We start from the raw sequence: 16,915 nt of genomic DNA, 5'->3' as shown, positions 1-16,915 counted from the left end.
TTTTGACATAACCGACTGTGAAATATTCAGTTTACTTTGTTACAAGTCGTGTAACGATAAGATTGATAATTCGTATCTGTTGGTAACCTATTATCGATTTCTAAATATTATACATTGTCTTTTTCAAATAAGGGTAAAACAGATCTCGGTGTTACAGATACACATTACCTTCATATACATGATACGGTATCATATAATATAATAAAACAGATGGGAATATTAAAATCAATGATCGATCTAGGAAAAGGGAAAAAGAGAGATCAGGCTAATTTTGAAAATAATGGAGTATATTGAAAGAATAACTTATTATATTTCATCTCTTCTGTGTAGATAGAACGACGAGTGTTTAGGTAGGAAAATTGATATAAATTTCAAAATTCTGTCATTATTCATTAGCCCTTTGCGGACGAGACGGTTCGAAGTGAACCGTACCGTGGCGCCGAGCTGCTGTCGCGATAGTCATACCGTGGTAGATTTCAAATTGCCAGCGCACATTCTGCTTAGACGTGCTTTTCGTTTATAGATGTCATAATTATATATGTACATACACAGATTCTCCACAGGATAAAAAAAATTACTCACATATGTGTCTTTTGGTTCTATCATTTCTTTTCGCCGAACATATGTATGAGTTCTCGCTCATAGCTGCGCGTTCACGTGGCAAATATATATGAATAGTTCGGTTCTATCAGTTGTTTTCGCCAAGCGCATATATGAGTTCCTCGACCAAATTGATGGCTTACACGGAACGCATATAAGCGGCGATAGTCCGCAAAGGGCTAAGATAGGAATTTGAAAGTTCTATATTGATAGCACTTGAAGGTCCAAGAAGTTTTATATCAGAGGCTATATAGCATATTACTTCCGACCTATTTAATTTAAAATTCCAATATTCACAGGGAGAATAAGCGTAAGAATAAAAATGATAAAGTTAATCTTCGATTAAGCATTTTATCATGAACGCTCAAGCATCAAACTTTACGCACTAAATGACATACTTCGAACGATTTGAAGTTTCATTAGGTTAGGTTAGAAAGTAAGCTACCTATTATCTACCGCTATTAAAACGAGAAGTTTAAAGCTTTAAAATTTCATATCATATTAATTATGGGAAATATTTCAGGATATAACAGTTACTAAAATAGTATTATAGTTATCATAATTATTACAAACTAACATTAGCGCTTTAATCCAAAATTATTGCTTAAAAAGTATTTCACATGAAAGTATTTTGCATGATAACTTTGCCACTTTTCATTGTTATACACAAACTAATACATAAATTTAACACGCAATTCATTTTTCGTATTATGTGCACACCTTTGTAAGTGCACAGATTTTTTAATTATATTTTGTATTCAGTATACCAACTGAGCACAGAATAAAGTCACTAGCGAAATACGTTTCCTTACGTGAAGTTTTTTATGCTCATCATAGTCAAATTCCAGAAGATATAAGAAGCGCCCAGATCTTTTTCCAAGTGTTTCAGAACCTAAGACACAAAGTGCCATTTGATCTCACGTCTATCCTGTCCTTAGTCAGTGATGTTACAACCTGAAACGAGGTGCAACGACCATTGACTAAATACAGCAATATAGAATTCAAATGCCCAATATCACAAATTTTACTTTATCGACATGAACGACACATAATCTTTAATAACTATGCCCAAAATTGTAGATGGCGTAAAAAAATAACTAATTCTTTGCTTGTTCCGTGCTGTAGTTCCCTAGATTTCTATTTCAACAATTTAAATAATGTTTCTTCAATTAAATATATTTTGTATACACCGGATACAATAAAGTACATTCTGTCAAAATTATTTCATTGCAAAAATGCTTTTAACGTTGAAAATAAATTACTCTGAATCCAAATCCTTAAAAGTTGATTTGATTCACGTAGAAATGAAACGTCAATTATGAGAACTGACCAAGGTTAAGATTATTCAAAATTAATCTAACTATACTATGTTTTCCTGAAATTTATAAATATTTATTTACAAATGGGTTCAAATAATTGAAGCATTCGTTTAAAAATATATATACTGTAAGTTTTGTGAAAAATATAGAACATCAAATCAATAGAAATTAACTGTTACAAGTCCTTCTTGCGTCTCTTTTTAAACTCAAATATCCAACAAAGATGCAACAGTGCTCTCGATACGAAACAGCTGATTATTCAATCAAAACTTCGTACGCAGTTAAAGTGCGGTATATAGTTATTCGATTATATATTTGTGATTAAAGTTAAGGTTTGCGAAAGTGACTTTAAACTAAAACTTTTCTAGGAATATGTCACGATTCTATAACTTTTTTAAAAAGGGGAAATGTTCTGTGATTGGGATGATACACGTTGATGCATTACCTGGTATAAAATTTCCGTTAGATTTAAAAATACGTAAAACTTGAGGATTTGTCAGAACAGCATCTAGCAAAAATATGTTATTGAAAAATATTTTTTGAACAATGAATGACTTGGTTCAGTTGTTATTTATATTCGCACATTATTGGCTCATGATATTGAAAAGTGATGCTTTTCAGGAACACCTTTGTATAGTGGTAATACCAAAAAAATTATAAGTAATGCAATAAAAGAAGCGATAATTTATAGTGAATATAATATTGTAAGTTTAATTACATAATTCATCTGCCATTAGTTTCATGGTTTATTAATATAATATATTTACTTTTAAGGACGGTATATTAGTAGAAAATATGCATGACATTCCATATGTAAGACCAAAAGATTTAACTCCTGAAACTACAGCAATAATGACCAGAATTTGCACAGAAGTAAGAAAAGTATTACCTGAAAATATACCCTGTGGTATACAGGTACGAATCAAAGAATTTATCACATAAAATACCAGAAAAATCTATAACTTATTAAAGAAGAGACAAAAACTGAAATAGATTTTGGCAGGATGTAACAAGGAAGCCATAGCTGTAGCAAAGGCAGCAAATCTTCAATTTATCAGAGCAGAAGGGTTTGTCTTTTCTCATATTGCAGATGAGGGCTTTACAGATGCATGTGCTGGCTCTTTGTTAAGATATAGAAAACAAATTGATGCAGATGATATTCTTATTCTTGCTGACATTAAAAAGAAGCATAGGTAATTTATTAATATACTTGAAAAGGAAAACTCATTTCTTTGCTTGATTTTTTTTAGTCTAATGTAAAAATCGTGTCGTTTTTTTCCTATAGTTCGCATGCAATCACTTCTGATGTAAGTTTATCAGAGACAGCAAAAGCAGCAAAATTTTTCTTAGCTGATGGAATAATACTGACAGGGATTACTACCGGTGACCCAGTTAATGTATCAGAATTTACAGGTAGTTCCTTATTTTGTCAAATTGTAACATTTATATAAAAATTTTAATAATGAATCAATTTTAATGATGATCACACTATATACAGAGATTAAACAGAATAGTGAAATACCAGTTCTTATTGGTTCTGGCGTTACAAAAAACAATATAAAAGATTATTTATCCTCTGACGCCGTAATTGTTGGATCGCATTTTAAAATCAGTGAAACTTGGGAAAATAGAATTGATAAAGAAAAGGTGAGCAGCTTTATGGAAAAATTAAAAGTCCTACAAAACTTACAATAATTATTACACTAAAAATGTATATTTAAAAAATCATATACCCATTTGTAATTCTAATTAAACATATACTGTGTATATACCTACAAGTTAATTTTCTACGTTCCTTATTATTAATAAAATGAATGCTATATAATCGGAAATTTGAGAGAAATGACTGAAAAAATTAATTATGAGCGGAATAAAACGGAAACACTCGTAACCGGTTTTATGAAACCTGTCCTACACATTGCATAAATAGACACTTGATGGAAGGGTACAAACTGAGGTCTGGGATCAAATTTATTATGATACAGCTATAAATTACGTTAAATTTGTAAAAAAAAGTTGTTAAATTTCTCAAAATAATACAGAATCAAAGACAAATGCTAAATAATGTCAAAAATAATGTATAAAAAATTTATTTCGCCTACTATGAGACTTGTACAAAAATTGAATTTATTAAATCCGTATTTGAATCCAACGTGTTTTTAGACGCTGTTACAATAAGCTAAATACATTTACTTATCCGTGATTATTGTCATTCCCAAGGCACATTTATCCAAAATGAGAAAAGAAAATGAGAAATCCTACAAAGGTACAAGGTACTAAAAAGATATAAGGTTGACGTGACATCAGGACTCTTCTTATTTTGTAGAAAATTTACGAATTCATTAAAACTCATTAAGTTTTTAAATGGATATTTTATGGACATAGATAAACTTGTTCTGGTTCTGTGATTTCGTTGATATTTTTATTTCTGCTCTCGAAATAGTAAAATTATTTTAGTATGATATAAACTCGTGGCAAATATTAAACCGTAATTTATATACGTAAGTAGGTGCCAAAGTGTGGAAATCAGTGCTCGTGATACAAAGAACATGCCAAAGAAAATTCAGTTCTCGTGTTCACATCTACTGTTGATAAATATTCTCTTTATACACAAACATATATACATATATACGCATCATTTATAAAATAATTTAGCTCGCAGAAAACCGTCTCAAACATATGTACGCTTGTAGTAGTTCATCAATTTGAACTTATAGAAATCCTTTACAAATACGTATATTATGTGTTATATAAAATATTTTAAAATTTTACTACCACTCTTATGAGACTTAATTATTATGATTATATTGGTAATGCTTGAAACAAATCTGAAACTATATATATATATATAAATTACAAGATATTTAGATATATATATTTCACAGAGATCATAAATCGAAGTCATAATAATAAGCCTCTATATTAGTTTGAAAGCCACGTAGCGCGATCGCGTTGTGTAGATTTTGTGTCGAACAGTCCTAGTACATTTGAACACTACGGACGACTGACGGTATTTTGTATTTCATTGTTATCTTCTCAATAACTTTTATTGAACAAAACTTGAAATATTTAATAATATAGATATATTTCATAAAGTAACAAATATATTTTTTTTATTATTTAATTTGAACTTTACAATTCGTCCAGCTGGACATTCGGTAAATAAGTAACAAATATGACGAGCTCTATTGCGCTGCTTGGTTCTCTTCGTAATCGATTGAGACAAGCGCTATCGTGTTATTCGGGATTTTCCGACCCTGTTTTTACAACGACTCCTGGGACTCAGACGGATATTTAATAAGATTATCCTGAACACGTCTCTCTATTTTACGTTGTACAAATTATTCATATTGCAAAATTTTTGAAATTTCGTTATGAATAAAAAATAATTTTCTTCAATTGTTGACATTTCCTCAATTAATTGCACGCTATCAAATCTCACATACGCAACGTTCGATATCGTACTAACAATTTTTCCATTAAAAAGAACGAAATATCCAAATAAGTTCCCCTTTTACACTTTTATCGTAATTTTGTTTTCCTACTACTAAATTATCTCCCTCTATGCGTATATACATATCTTGTAACAGAACATTAAAAATCCATTAATTTGTTTCCACGCATTTACAGTGCGTCTTCGCTTCTAAATGTTATTTTCCAGGGAATTACAAATTAACGATTTATTCATACTTAAAGTCAATTTGATGATAAAAGTTTCTTTGAGAAGTCAAAAGTATAAGATTCGGAAGGCTAAAGGAATAAGTTGTCTGATCGATAGATTTCGGGATTGGCTTATTTTTTGAGCACATAAGGGTTTCCGGAAATCAATGTCAGAGGAGTAGGCGATACTGGGTCGTAGGAAACAAAATGTTTCTAATGCCCGGTCTGTTACTGGCGTGCATTGACTCGTATCAATCTAACAGCGAAATGGAGGCATCCCCCAAACAGTATTGACAGGGGAGACTAGCGCAGGCGTTTCGTTCACACTGTTTGAAGTGGTATTCCAATCTTGTCCCATTCACTCCACAAAATTCATTTGTATTCCATCTTCGAAATCCATTCTGCTCTTATTTTTCGCCAATTTCGTCATACATTGTTCTACGTAGCTATCAGTATGAAATAGCAGCGTGCGCATACAATCTCTTCAAACTCATTTGTAAACAATGATAAGATTACGTTTGATTTACGAATGCATCTAATCCAGCAAACAAACGTTACACGGAATTATTCGATTTTTAAGGAAACATTACAGCATCGTTATATTTAAAGTTTCGATAAAGTTATATCTATATTAAGGTATATACTAGAGTATAAATTAGACATAACCTAGACATAAACTAGACATTGTATAAGAAAAAAAAGGAACGAAATATCTTATTATAGCGTTATTACGACTTAAAACAATAAAGAACAAAGGATTATGTATTCGATGATTAAATTCAACATTTCATTAGAGCTACATTTACAGTTTAGACAAGGTTATGTCTATATTAAGCATAGATGAGACATAACCTAAATGTACAAGTAAGAAAGTTTCTCGTAGGATTATTACAATTCAAAAGAATAAAGATCAAAGATCCATTTAGCAGGATTTGACGTTTCGACTATCGATTTTTTTATATCGAGTTGGCTAACTTTACTTTATTTTGAGAAGCACTGCTACATATGATTGCCACTACAGGCAACACGATGTCGCTACGAGCTAAATGAAGCTACTTTATTTCAAGGAAAAGTAATGGTAAGGGACATTTCGCAAGTATATTCTCAGGTAGAGACTTGGACTTGCCTTTTCGGTCCTGAAAGAATTTAGACACGGAATTTTCACGGAAAAGGGGAAATTTGTTTAATAGGCTAGATAAAAATGAGGCTTTCCAAGTGTTCAAGCGTTAACAGCGGCCAGCAGCTGTTCGCCCAGCTGAGCGTTCCCTCACTACCGAATTGTTTTCACTGACGAATCAATGAATCGTCAGGCCCCCGTCAAATTCTCGGTTCCTGAGGGTTCTTCCTTTAAAAAAATACTTACGTGTCACGTACGCTAAATTACGAAAGATTCACGTTACGTCAGTTAACGTTGCTAAAGCTGTTCGCACGTGTCCGGGTGCGAATTCTCAGCAGCCAAGATGAAGGTCAGCATAAAAATAAAAATCACCCGAAATACGTTTTGCGTTGTTTCTCGATTCTTTCAATCTATGGAAACTTATTCTTAACAAAATCTTTTCAACATATATGTAATTGAATTCTATGATCGGCACTTGATATTTATTATCGTAAAAATGGGTTGCTTATTGAAGGTGGGTCAACGATTATATCTCGCGTAATATAAATAACGACAGTTAAGAATTACATTATCACCGTGCTAGATATTTTATACGAGTGCCTTGCACTACCAGCAACCAAGTCACGGAGCTCCTCATTGATTTTCCACTTCCTGCATTTACGGTTCTTTCAATTTCGCGTTCTTACATCCCACGCAATTTCGAATGTTATCGTATATTTTTTTCAAAATACAGTGTCGTCTTTAAACTATATCTCTGATGAATAAGTCTGCCTATAAAAAGAAGACATAGTTAGTAAAGAATTCCCATAAATAGCAAGATCTTAATATTACAGATAGAACTAGGATGACTTCCTATCGAATCGTCAGATTTTTAATTTTCCAAATTCAGATAAGATTTGCGAAATAACCGAGAAAAGAGATCGATGCGACAGGGGCGTCGTACGATGGTACGACCCTGATATTGCTTTAAAAGCTTCCCCCCTATACGGCTGTCCCCACCACCATGTTGTACCTCGGCTCTCGCCCCTCAACAACGGCTTGACTGTTCAGCCAGCCAGCCAGTCGAAATCAGCTGACGACTATTACTACGGGCAGTTCCTACCACGGCTCCTCAAACGCAACACTGTTCAGGCGAGTGGATCCTTTTCTCTTCATACACTTCTTCTTCCTTCCTCTTTCTTTCTCTAAACACATAGACGTGTGTCGCTTGTTTCTCTGGCCAGTGTCGTATCGCGGGGGTCAACCAAACCCCGGGGCATCGCGCGAAACGCCAATAATACGCAAGACAATGATCAGTTATTTGTTATGGTCGAGATAAAAGAAAAAAGAGGATCGAGTCGTACGAAACCACCCTTTGACGCGGGCCTGTTCGTTTATTCGGGTTTTTCTTCGCTACACGTCTACGCTGTGTGTTACCGCTGTGTGTGTGGGAGTGAGTGCGACGAGGGTGGGAGGGGGTAACAAAGCTCGAGAAAGGGAGAGATAGGTAGATAGTAAAAGAGATGAGGCGAAGAACACGAAGTTAACGAAACGAAGAGGGATGTTCTTTCGTGGGAGAAGGGACGATCCTGACCAGAAGTTCGAATGCGTGTGCGTGAATATGTCGGAGGCCGAGTATCTTGAGACGCACCGCGCGTAACTGTGTGGGTATTCTGCTTAACTACGTTATTACTGCATCGAAGGAAAACTGCTCTATATGCGCCCACTTGTTCCTTGTTCCTCTTTGCCGAAGCGAGAGTGAGGAAACGAGAGAATGGGGGTGTGAGAGAGAGCACGATAGAGCGCGAATTCGAGATCAAGGTCGTTGTCACAGAGAGGCAGTTCGACGCGCGTTTCTCTTGGTGTACGTCCATATACATGTCTCTTCTACGGGCGTATTATGGTTGTTAGTGTATACACACGCGGAAACCTCGGTTTTTCGGCACTCGCCTACGTAATTCTTAAGTCGGTGTGACGTCGAACGGTACCGACGTTATCGACCGAGTACAGCGTACAGAGGCGCGTGTTCGTGAAAGTGATTAGAAGAAGACAGAGAGCGGCCTTGCAACGCGGTCAGGATCGAAGTGCGAAGATGTAGAACCGTGGTTTTGTGCGCGTCGCGGTGATAGAGCACGAAAACGGAGGAGGAATGATGCGGCGAGTGGGGCTGACAGAGACGCGGATACATTATGTACGTATAGTAGCCGGGAGAATATTCGATCGAAACAATGCAGTGGCAGTAATACGCTTGGTAACCGACCGGTTGATCGACGCAAGATTGTTGGAAGTGCAAGGGCAACGGGGGGCCAGTGGTTGTCACTGATGCTTTCCATTTGTTTCTTTTCTTTCTTTTCTTTCCTTTAATATGTATATATGTATCTTTTTAAATGACCCATTCTTAAACGTCGGATTATGCAACTGCGTTCGCAAACATATGATCCGAGCCAAACGAGTCTATTCTGGCATACATATATCGATATAGATGCATCGTTTTATCCAACGGGTCGCGTCATCGACACGGAGGAACGACTCTAGAACGGTTTCTTCCTTTCTTCGGTAGTGCGCGCGAGATTTGGATTCGTCGAACGAGTTTGTTTACTTGGATAGCCAGGAAGCTCTGGCGGGAGGGATCGGTAGATAGAGCGTGGGAGAGAGAGAGGGGGGGCATATGGAGAGAGTATAGTAATGTCGACTCTTTTGCTCTACGATGCATTCAGGTTGTCTCTGTCTTTTTCCGTAGGCAAGGTTGTCTTTGTTCCACGATCGTCGTACTGGCGACACTACGGCTGCCTTGGTATGAATATCGCAAACTTAATGGGAACGTTAGATCGACGTTTCGGTATCGAATTTTCGATCGAGCCTGTGATCAACTATTCAAGGTGAAATCGCGGTTCACTTTGGTGATTGGACTTACAAGTTATGGCATAACATTTAATGAGAAGTTGAGTTGACGCGTACGGAATTTGATTTCCTTTTTCTTTTATGTATTTTAATACTTCATTGGTATTATTGGATTCACGGGTAATCGTAATAGGTATTAATTAATTGGTATTATTGGATAAGGTTGTTTAATTTAGCTACATTTCGTTTGGCCATATTAAATATTTTTAATAGATTTCTACATTATGGATAATATTGGAGAATTGAAAAAACGTAAAACCTAGATTTAAGAAACTTCTGGGTCGAAAATTATGTACGTTCACAAAATAATAAATCAAAGTGTCAAGATTGTAGATAAGTGAGATTAAGTTTGAGTTTGTAAACTAGATACTGGCTAGGGTAGGTTGAGGTTATGATTTGAGCTTCGGTTAGGTTTGGAAAGTTTCCTTCGTTCAAAACTAGTATTTTCTTTTATTTTACTCATCCGGCGCTTTTGAACAAATTTTGATAGCTTGCAAAAAAATGTAAACTTCAACTGAAATAATATTGAATCTTTGATGATTATAATTCAGTGCTAGATTAAGTCTCTCAATTTTAATTCGTATTCTTATTTTCTCGGATAAATAAAAATTATCAAATTGCTTCTACGGAATTATGCATGAAGTATAAATAAAAACTAACTGGTTTTTTGTTAGCTTCATTCAAATTTTCGTGAATCACAAACGAATCAGCGATATCAATAAAAGCTTGAACTCTACGTTACATTTATTTTATTTCTACGACGACGAAAAATTAAAACTTGAAGTTTCGGGAGAATTTTAGACCTAACTATATAGAGGATTCATCTTTTAACAAATTGTAGAAGACGCAAGCAGTGACTAAATTACTAAACGAGTCCCAAAATTAGAAGCCTCGTATAAACTGTGTATATTTACGCGATAGAATCCTTGATATTGTCTAAACTCGAGACCACAGTTAAACTTCACCTAGTCTATTTCAATCCGGTGGAATGGAGTTCATGGTGAAGGTTTCTTTGAAATTCTGTCGGAACAACTCCGAACATTCGCGATGGTATCCCGACTCTACCTGAATAGACTCATACACACCATCTTTTGTCTGAAATGATCCTTCGGCTTCTCTATTTCGGCCTTCCATCGATCGTCTTCGCGTAGTATTATTAGAAAGCTCGCAAAACTTCTCGAGAGTTGCATCATCGACGCCTTCCCCCGGTCTTAAACTTTTCTTCGCGTCGTTCCAGCTTCTGTGTTGCGCGTTAGAACACATTGACCCCGTTTTAATCGGCAATTTCGTTGCTACATGCCAACGAGCTTGTTGTGCTCGCTTGTTATGTAAACTATCGAGTTACATAATTTTCCGGAATAGAAACGGAAATGTTTTGTGAAATACATTTTACAGTACGAAAGTGCTAGAAACACTAAATTTTGTGACTCACAAAAGTATTGTTCCAATATTCTGGTGAGCGAGGCAAAGAGAATAAGTCTTGCTCAAGTATACTAATATTTTCTACGTTCTTATCTGTTGATTATGATTTTAATAGTATAAGACAATTTCGTTTCTTTCTTTTCCTAATAATATATCCGTAATCCAGCATGGATTTTAATTTGATCGTACATAGCACTTTAAATATAATATTACGAGTGCTTCTCTGCAAGACTAGTAATTCTAACTTGTAATCCATTGCCTGACCACCAGCGAATTAGTGTAGGAAATTTTCACGTGACCGTCCTCAACGTTTGTAAAGTGGAAAAAGTGGATTCTCGTGTTTCCTATCAACAGTATATTAATTTTTGCAAAATTGCCTGTACGTTTCTAATAATTGCAGAATATAAAAATTCCCGAAATTCATCAATTTCAGTATTTCTGGTGTTAGGATCTATTTGGTCGGTCATGAGAATTGCTTTCTCGTGTCTAGCCAATGAACGGCCGAGTTCATTGAAGGTTTTCTTGGAAAGCGAGATGGATTCGATGCGAAAGATCGCGACACAACGGTCCTCCGTTATAGGCACACTCTCTGTGCTCGTTGAGAGGGAAAAAGAAGGAGAGAGGAGATTCAACGACAAGCCAGAATCGTAAATTATGACGATTGTTTGGGTACCGTTAGAGTTGAATCGGTGATTAGTAGGCTATATTCCCTGTCTAAGATTTTACGCGTAATGTGAAACGTTTATTAACACAACCAGTGTTTCTATGGATCAACGTTGATTTTATCTGAATCGCCTCTATATAACTTGTTAGGACTGGCGGCCTTGATTTTTATTTGATCGTTAGAATGGTTTGGAAAAAACACGGTTAGGGAACCTTAATGTTAAAGCTAACTCAACATTTTGACGAGATTATAGGTTATTTCTGTTCCTGTTTCTATTAGAAATTTCCATTTATGTATTTTTTGTTTCCAGAAATTTCCACTCAGATGATCATAAAATTTGAGTAAATATCTTTTCACGATCCTTAAACGAGAATTACAGAGCATTAATGCAATAAGTTTCTTTGTTCATGCTTGGCTCAGCAGTTTACGGTATTTTATTAGAATTTTTATTTTGATGTTATCTTGTTGTACGTGCCTCCCATTAGTACTGAATTGGTAATTAGATCAGTTCTCTTCCAATTAAAGAGCGCAGCTTTTGCTTCGATGAAGGACTTTGACGTGTAGTATTTGTTAGGTTAGAATTCATAGGTCATCTCTATACGGTTCTAAAAACGTATTCGCCTAATACAATTAGTACTTATTTTATTACCGATTCAAGGGCTTAATAAAGCGTATATAATATAATAAAATAAAGTATATGTAATCCAAGATATTTTATTACGAATTTCCAATCCGCTTTAATTTTCAGAAAATGTGATTTCGTTATTCGATTTTCGATGTGCTTTAATCCGCAGAAAATGTAATTTCTCTTATGAATCTCCAATATGTTGGATATTTTCAGAAAATTCAGTTTATGTCAGTGTCAATGAATGTGAATTATTGTCATTCGATTTATTTGAATTATAGTGAAAATACACTTGTATTATTTATATTTTAATTCTGATTGCGGGTTTTGAAAATTACAAATAGGGAACGATAATATAATTGAAAAAAAATATACGTAGGTATTAATAAACAATTCTTTAAACGTTGTATTTTCACTTATCTACTTCATTGAATTAGTTCCATTGATAAACTTACGTCACGAAGAAAGAAAATAAGTTTAATAGTATTTTATTTTCAGCATTGTATAATTACAAAATAATAGTTGAATTAATGAAAAATAAATTAAAATTAAATTCCTGATGCGTTGGCATCCTCATTTACATTAATACCATATGATCGGTATAATAAGCAATATTTTTTACTTAATACCTTCTGCTCTATCCTTTCTTTTAATCGATGCCCTACGCTACAAAAAATCGAATATTCTAAGGCATTCAAGGGTATTCACCTTAATTAAATTCCTAGCGCGTTGTATCCTCATTTACATCTATTCTATTGAAGCAGTATAGCACAACTCGATGATACTGCCATTATTAATATTCTTCTTTATCTATCTGTTAACATTTTCATATAGTAAAAGTATGAAATAAAAAGGAAATTCAAGAAGAAGAAATTATGTTTACTTTCCTTTCTTGGTGACCCTAACGGATTTTATTAATTTTTATCTCGTCACGATGATGGGGATTTATTGATACAACCCACCAGGCCCATTACGAACTTCCTTATTGGTGTGAGGATTTTCGAGACTAACTTAAGCCACGTTCACACTAATTGTAAGTAGTAGTTGAAGTTAAAAAGTAGTTGTTCGAGTAACTTGAATTCGAATAACTTGATTAATCTGGGCATCTAACAGTTTACGCTAGTAAAGTAGGTTTTTTGAAGTTGCTCGAGTTCGAATTGTTCAAAGTCAGGTAACATGCTAATCTAAACGAGACTTTACGTGTCGCTTATAGATCTTATCGTCGATGTAAACAAATGGTGCGCTAGTAGATTCGAGCCTGTTGAATTATTAGCGGAAACAGTTAGGCAACGCGTTAGATAGATTGACGTTACGTGCTCTCGCATATTCGTGGCATTCGCTTCCGCCTACTTAACTCGACGTCTGAGTAATTCCAGCCTGTCAGATCTGCGTCGGTTCACGATTCCAGACTGATTGTAAAGCAATTCTTCTTCAAATCGATTGAGAATTAATTTCGGCTAGCCAGTTTAATTTCGCTTGATTTTCTGCTGAAAAGGGGATTCTTGAGCGCTTTGAGGTTATGTCGTGGTTATAGATAGGAATGCCTGCTGGGATTAAATCCGGGTCTTTAAGAGAGAGGTCTCTTGTCGGCAATAAGATTAGATTCAAGAAAGAGGCTTTGTCGATGGAAAGTTAATTGAGAAAAATAGTTCGTTGTTCAATGAGAAGGAATTATTGTATTGACGTCGATTAACTTGTTTATCTCCGTGTTGTCATATAGTTGGACTATTAATTACTACCTCAGGTAGTTTTCTTTCTTATCGTGTTAATTTGTAGATATCAATTAATTAAAAAATTGTTTTTTTTTTTTAGAAAGATAAGACTCGTCATATTATCATTTCGAAACAGGAGGAAGTTATAATTCTATTTCTTCGTGCCATATACCCTATTTTGTCTTCTCTTCTTCTTCGCATTTGTATCTCTTCAAATGTTTTCCTTTTTCTTACTTTTTACTCTACTATCTTACTTTATTTGCAAAAAAATGTGAAATACTCTGGAACCAAATACCTCAAAAACTATCATTATTTTATAACAGCGTGTATAATATAATCTCGTTAGAAGTATTGTAAAAAGCGCGGAGTAGTAATTATAGTGGGTTTATACACTGTAAAAATTCCCTATATTGACCATATACATCGATTCATTAATTCGTTGGTGCCACATCTGGGAATTAGATATAGAATTATAATTAATACTCTGCAATAATATTTGGTTAGCATAGCAATATAGGGTTCTGTGAGACAATAATCCCTGTATTTTGTAGATACGATTATGGGTCGAAACAGTGTGTTTTGTCGTAATATCGGGGAGTTACAATTGTAGCGATGAAATCAGCGACTTTTCTGACGTAACGATAAGCCTCTACCGTAACCAGTACGATTAGTCCGATTATGATTCACGAGGAACACGAGCAGAGTTCTGAAGCTCGTTCGTTATTCGTGCGATATTCAAGGAAACTAAGATAACACGCATTTTAGACGAACAAAAAAAGAGAAAAGATTGCCAGAGAACAAAGAACGGGAAACGACTGAAAAAAGTAACTAACGATAGAATAATAGAAATGTGGCCATTGCGTTGTTAGATTAATTATAGAATTCTACGAACAAGACATTACTTATAGTGAAATATTACTTGACATATTCCATGTCGTCTTAATTCGCAGCAACTATAATTCATTGTATTAACTTAGCTATTTTCCTTATTACCCTACCACTTTGTCTTTATTATTTCCTTATTACTTTTTCTATTGCAACTTTCCTAATTGAAGTATGTTTATAGTACATTTGTATTACGTTGATGTTAGAAATATATCTGTAGTGGTTGAACTATACACGTGTCAACTAATAGTTGACTACACTAATATTTAACATTGTTCAACAATGTTACAGACACTATATAGTAGTAGCAATAGTATCTACTATACTAGATTTATTATAACAGTTCTTAATTATACCAAATTCATTACAAAGATCTGCAATTACATTAGGTCCATTTGAAAGATATTCGACTATATGATATTCACTGTAAAAGCTACTATACAAGATATCCACAAGGTTAGACTATAGAAAACATGCACTATACGATTATGCTAGACTACAAATATATATTGTACAACTATACAATGATTAATTTCGCAAACGACAACGATTGACAATATGAACCTCCATATAGCTAATGGATGATCACGCTTCCATTCGACTTTCGAATTCCATCGCGTCATATCTATTCATGCTAACTCGACACTGTCATATCATAACACCTAATCGGTTTATCTTTTAACAACAATTACGCCAGTTTCACGATACACGGTAACAACAAAGGAAAAAAGAAAAAGAACAAAAGATGGGCATAAGATTGTTGCAATTCGAAGTTATGCGATTCAAGGATATCTGCTGCGTAGACAGAAGCGCAAAAAGCTGAACTCATTCCATTAACATAATTACGCGGTGAGACACTTACAATAATGAAGACACAACGCGACATCGGTAAACAGCGCGTGCTTTGTCTTCACGGATTTTCAAATAATTGCTATGAAACTTCAAGAGCATCGTCAAATGATCAGTCGATAATTGCCTAAGTTCAAGGGTACTTGACAAATCTTCAAGATCGATTTTGCGTGTTTTCTATATTTTCTTTCCCCGTAGAATACCATAAGATACTCTGTGTAACATTCTTAAGTAGTTGGCGAGGGTGTCTCTGATCTTTGTGCCGACCAGGAGATGTTGCAGCTATGCACAGGGTTTGGAACGATAGCTCAGCATTTTTAGACAGTGTAAATCGAACGTGGCCGAGTGATTCGACACGGTATGACATGTGGTTGCCAGATTTAAGGAACGTGGCAAAACACAGCGCACGCAACTCTCGGAAACGTGTTGCTGTACTCACGTTGTGTCGGAACGTGGCATAACCGATGATGCAGACGCGAGGAAAGTCGAGACACGAGTTTATATTTACACCAGCACCTTGAAAAAATTCGTGCTTCGACCATGTAATTCGCGTTTCCCTGGCGTGAGCTCGCGGTTCACGTGAGTCACGCTCGAAATCGATACGATCCTCGCCTCACACCAGGTGTGTATTACGCTTCGTGAAAAAAATGGCTGAAAGTCAGATTGGATCGAAACGATCGAGGTTTGGTCCGTTTGAGAGAGGGTGGATTGGATGGAGGATATTTTATATCGATTTTGTTGCTTGCCATTTCGTTATTCGAGATCGTGTGGTTTGGTGGTTTGAACGCGTCGGTAATGAGGGCTGGATTTTAATTGATAGAAGGTATTCCGTTTCTGTTCAACTTTTCCTGGCGAATTTCGATGCAATTGGATCGGCAGTGATTTCAAGGTTGAACAAGAACGCGCAACCGCATTTAATTAACTTCGGCATCGAACTTTATTTTAGTGGAATTTACACACGCATTTAACGCTCCAACTACCAGGTAGTTGCTATAAAAAAAATTCGCAACTCTTTATAGCAATCTGTATGTTAAATTGAAATTTACAACGATGTAGTTTCAAACATTTACTTGATACTCATAAAAATAAAAATTTGCATAAAAGTCTGCAGTTTAGCGATCACAGAGCAGCGGTCGATCACGTTGCATCGCAATCCGTTATCTGTTCAGCAATGAAATTAGC

At 35.1% G+C, this 16,915-nt stretch overlaps 2 protein-coding genes and 1 long non-coding RNA gene across 11 annotated transcripts in view; 2 read left to right on the top strand and 1 right to left on the bottom strand.

The window, feature by feature from the left end:
• LOC126925351 (tumor protein p53-inducible nuclear protein 2) overlaps positions 1-16,915 on the top strand; it is a 102,656-nt gene that overhangs the window by 74,372 nt on the left and 11,369 nt on the right. For 4 of the 7 annotated variants that reach the window (XM_050740809.1, XM_050740814.1, XM_050740815.1 and 1 more), the window contains exon 1: positions 8,449-8,866. The exons of 1 other annotated variant lie outside the window; for it this stretch is intronic. In XM_050740809.1, the coding sequence (XP_050596766.1) occupies positions 8,825-8,866 (42 nt within the window). In that variant the 5' untranslated portion in view covers positions 8,449-8,824. Of the gene's footprint in view, positions 1-8,190; positions 8,340-8,448; positions 8,867-16,915 lie in introns of those variants that run through there. 2 more of the 7 variants (XM_050740811.1, XM_050740810.1) reach the window with 2 other exon arrangements.
• On the top strand, positions 1,762-3,690 carry LOC126925350 (uncharacterized protein F13E9.13, mitochondrial). Of its 3 annotated transcripts, none has more exons than XM_050740805.1 (7): positions 2,053-2,210; positions 2,288-2,367; positions 2,541-2,623; positions 2,694-2,834; positions 2,913-3,112; positions 3,205-3,332; positions 3,418-3,690. In XM_050740805.1, the coding sequence occupies exons 1-7, from the start codon at positions 2,143-2,145 to the stop codon at positions 3,612-3,614; spliced, it is 897 nt and encodes a 298-aa protein (XP_050596762.1). In that variant the 5' UTR covers positions 2,053-2,142; the 3' UTR covers positions 3,615-3,690. The 3 variants fall into 3 exon arrangements, with proteins under 3 accessions (XP_050596764.1, XP_050596762.1, XP_050596763.1); XM_050740806.1 differs by having other exon boundaries at positions 2,058-2,205; XM_050740807.1 differs by lacking the exons at positions 2,053-2,210; positions 2,288-2,367 and adding an exon at positions 1,762-1,934.
• Positions 3,987-7,834, bottom strand: LOC126925371 (uncharacterized). The gene is made up of 2 exons (XR_007713915.1): positions 7,709-7,834; positions 3,987-7,467 (listed from the first exon to the last, which is right to left on the bottom strand). It is a non-coding gene; the product is annotated as an uncharacterized LOC126925371 (long non-coding RNA).

The sequence above is a fragment of the Bombus affinis genome, chromosome 16 (genome assembly GCF_024516045.1).
Source record: "Bombus affinis isolate iyBomAffi1 chromosome 16, iyBomAffi1.2, whole genome shotgun sequence".
Taxonomy (NCBI): domain Eukaryota; kingdom Metazoa; phylum Arthropoda; class Insecta; order Hymenoptera; family Apidae; genus Bombus; species Bombus affinis.
This window is presented reverse-complemented; position numbering and strand designations above follow the sequence as displayed.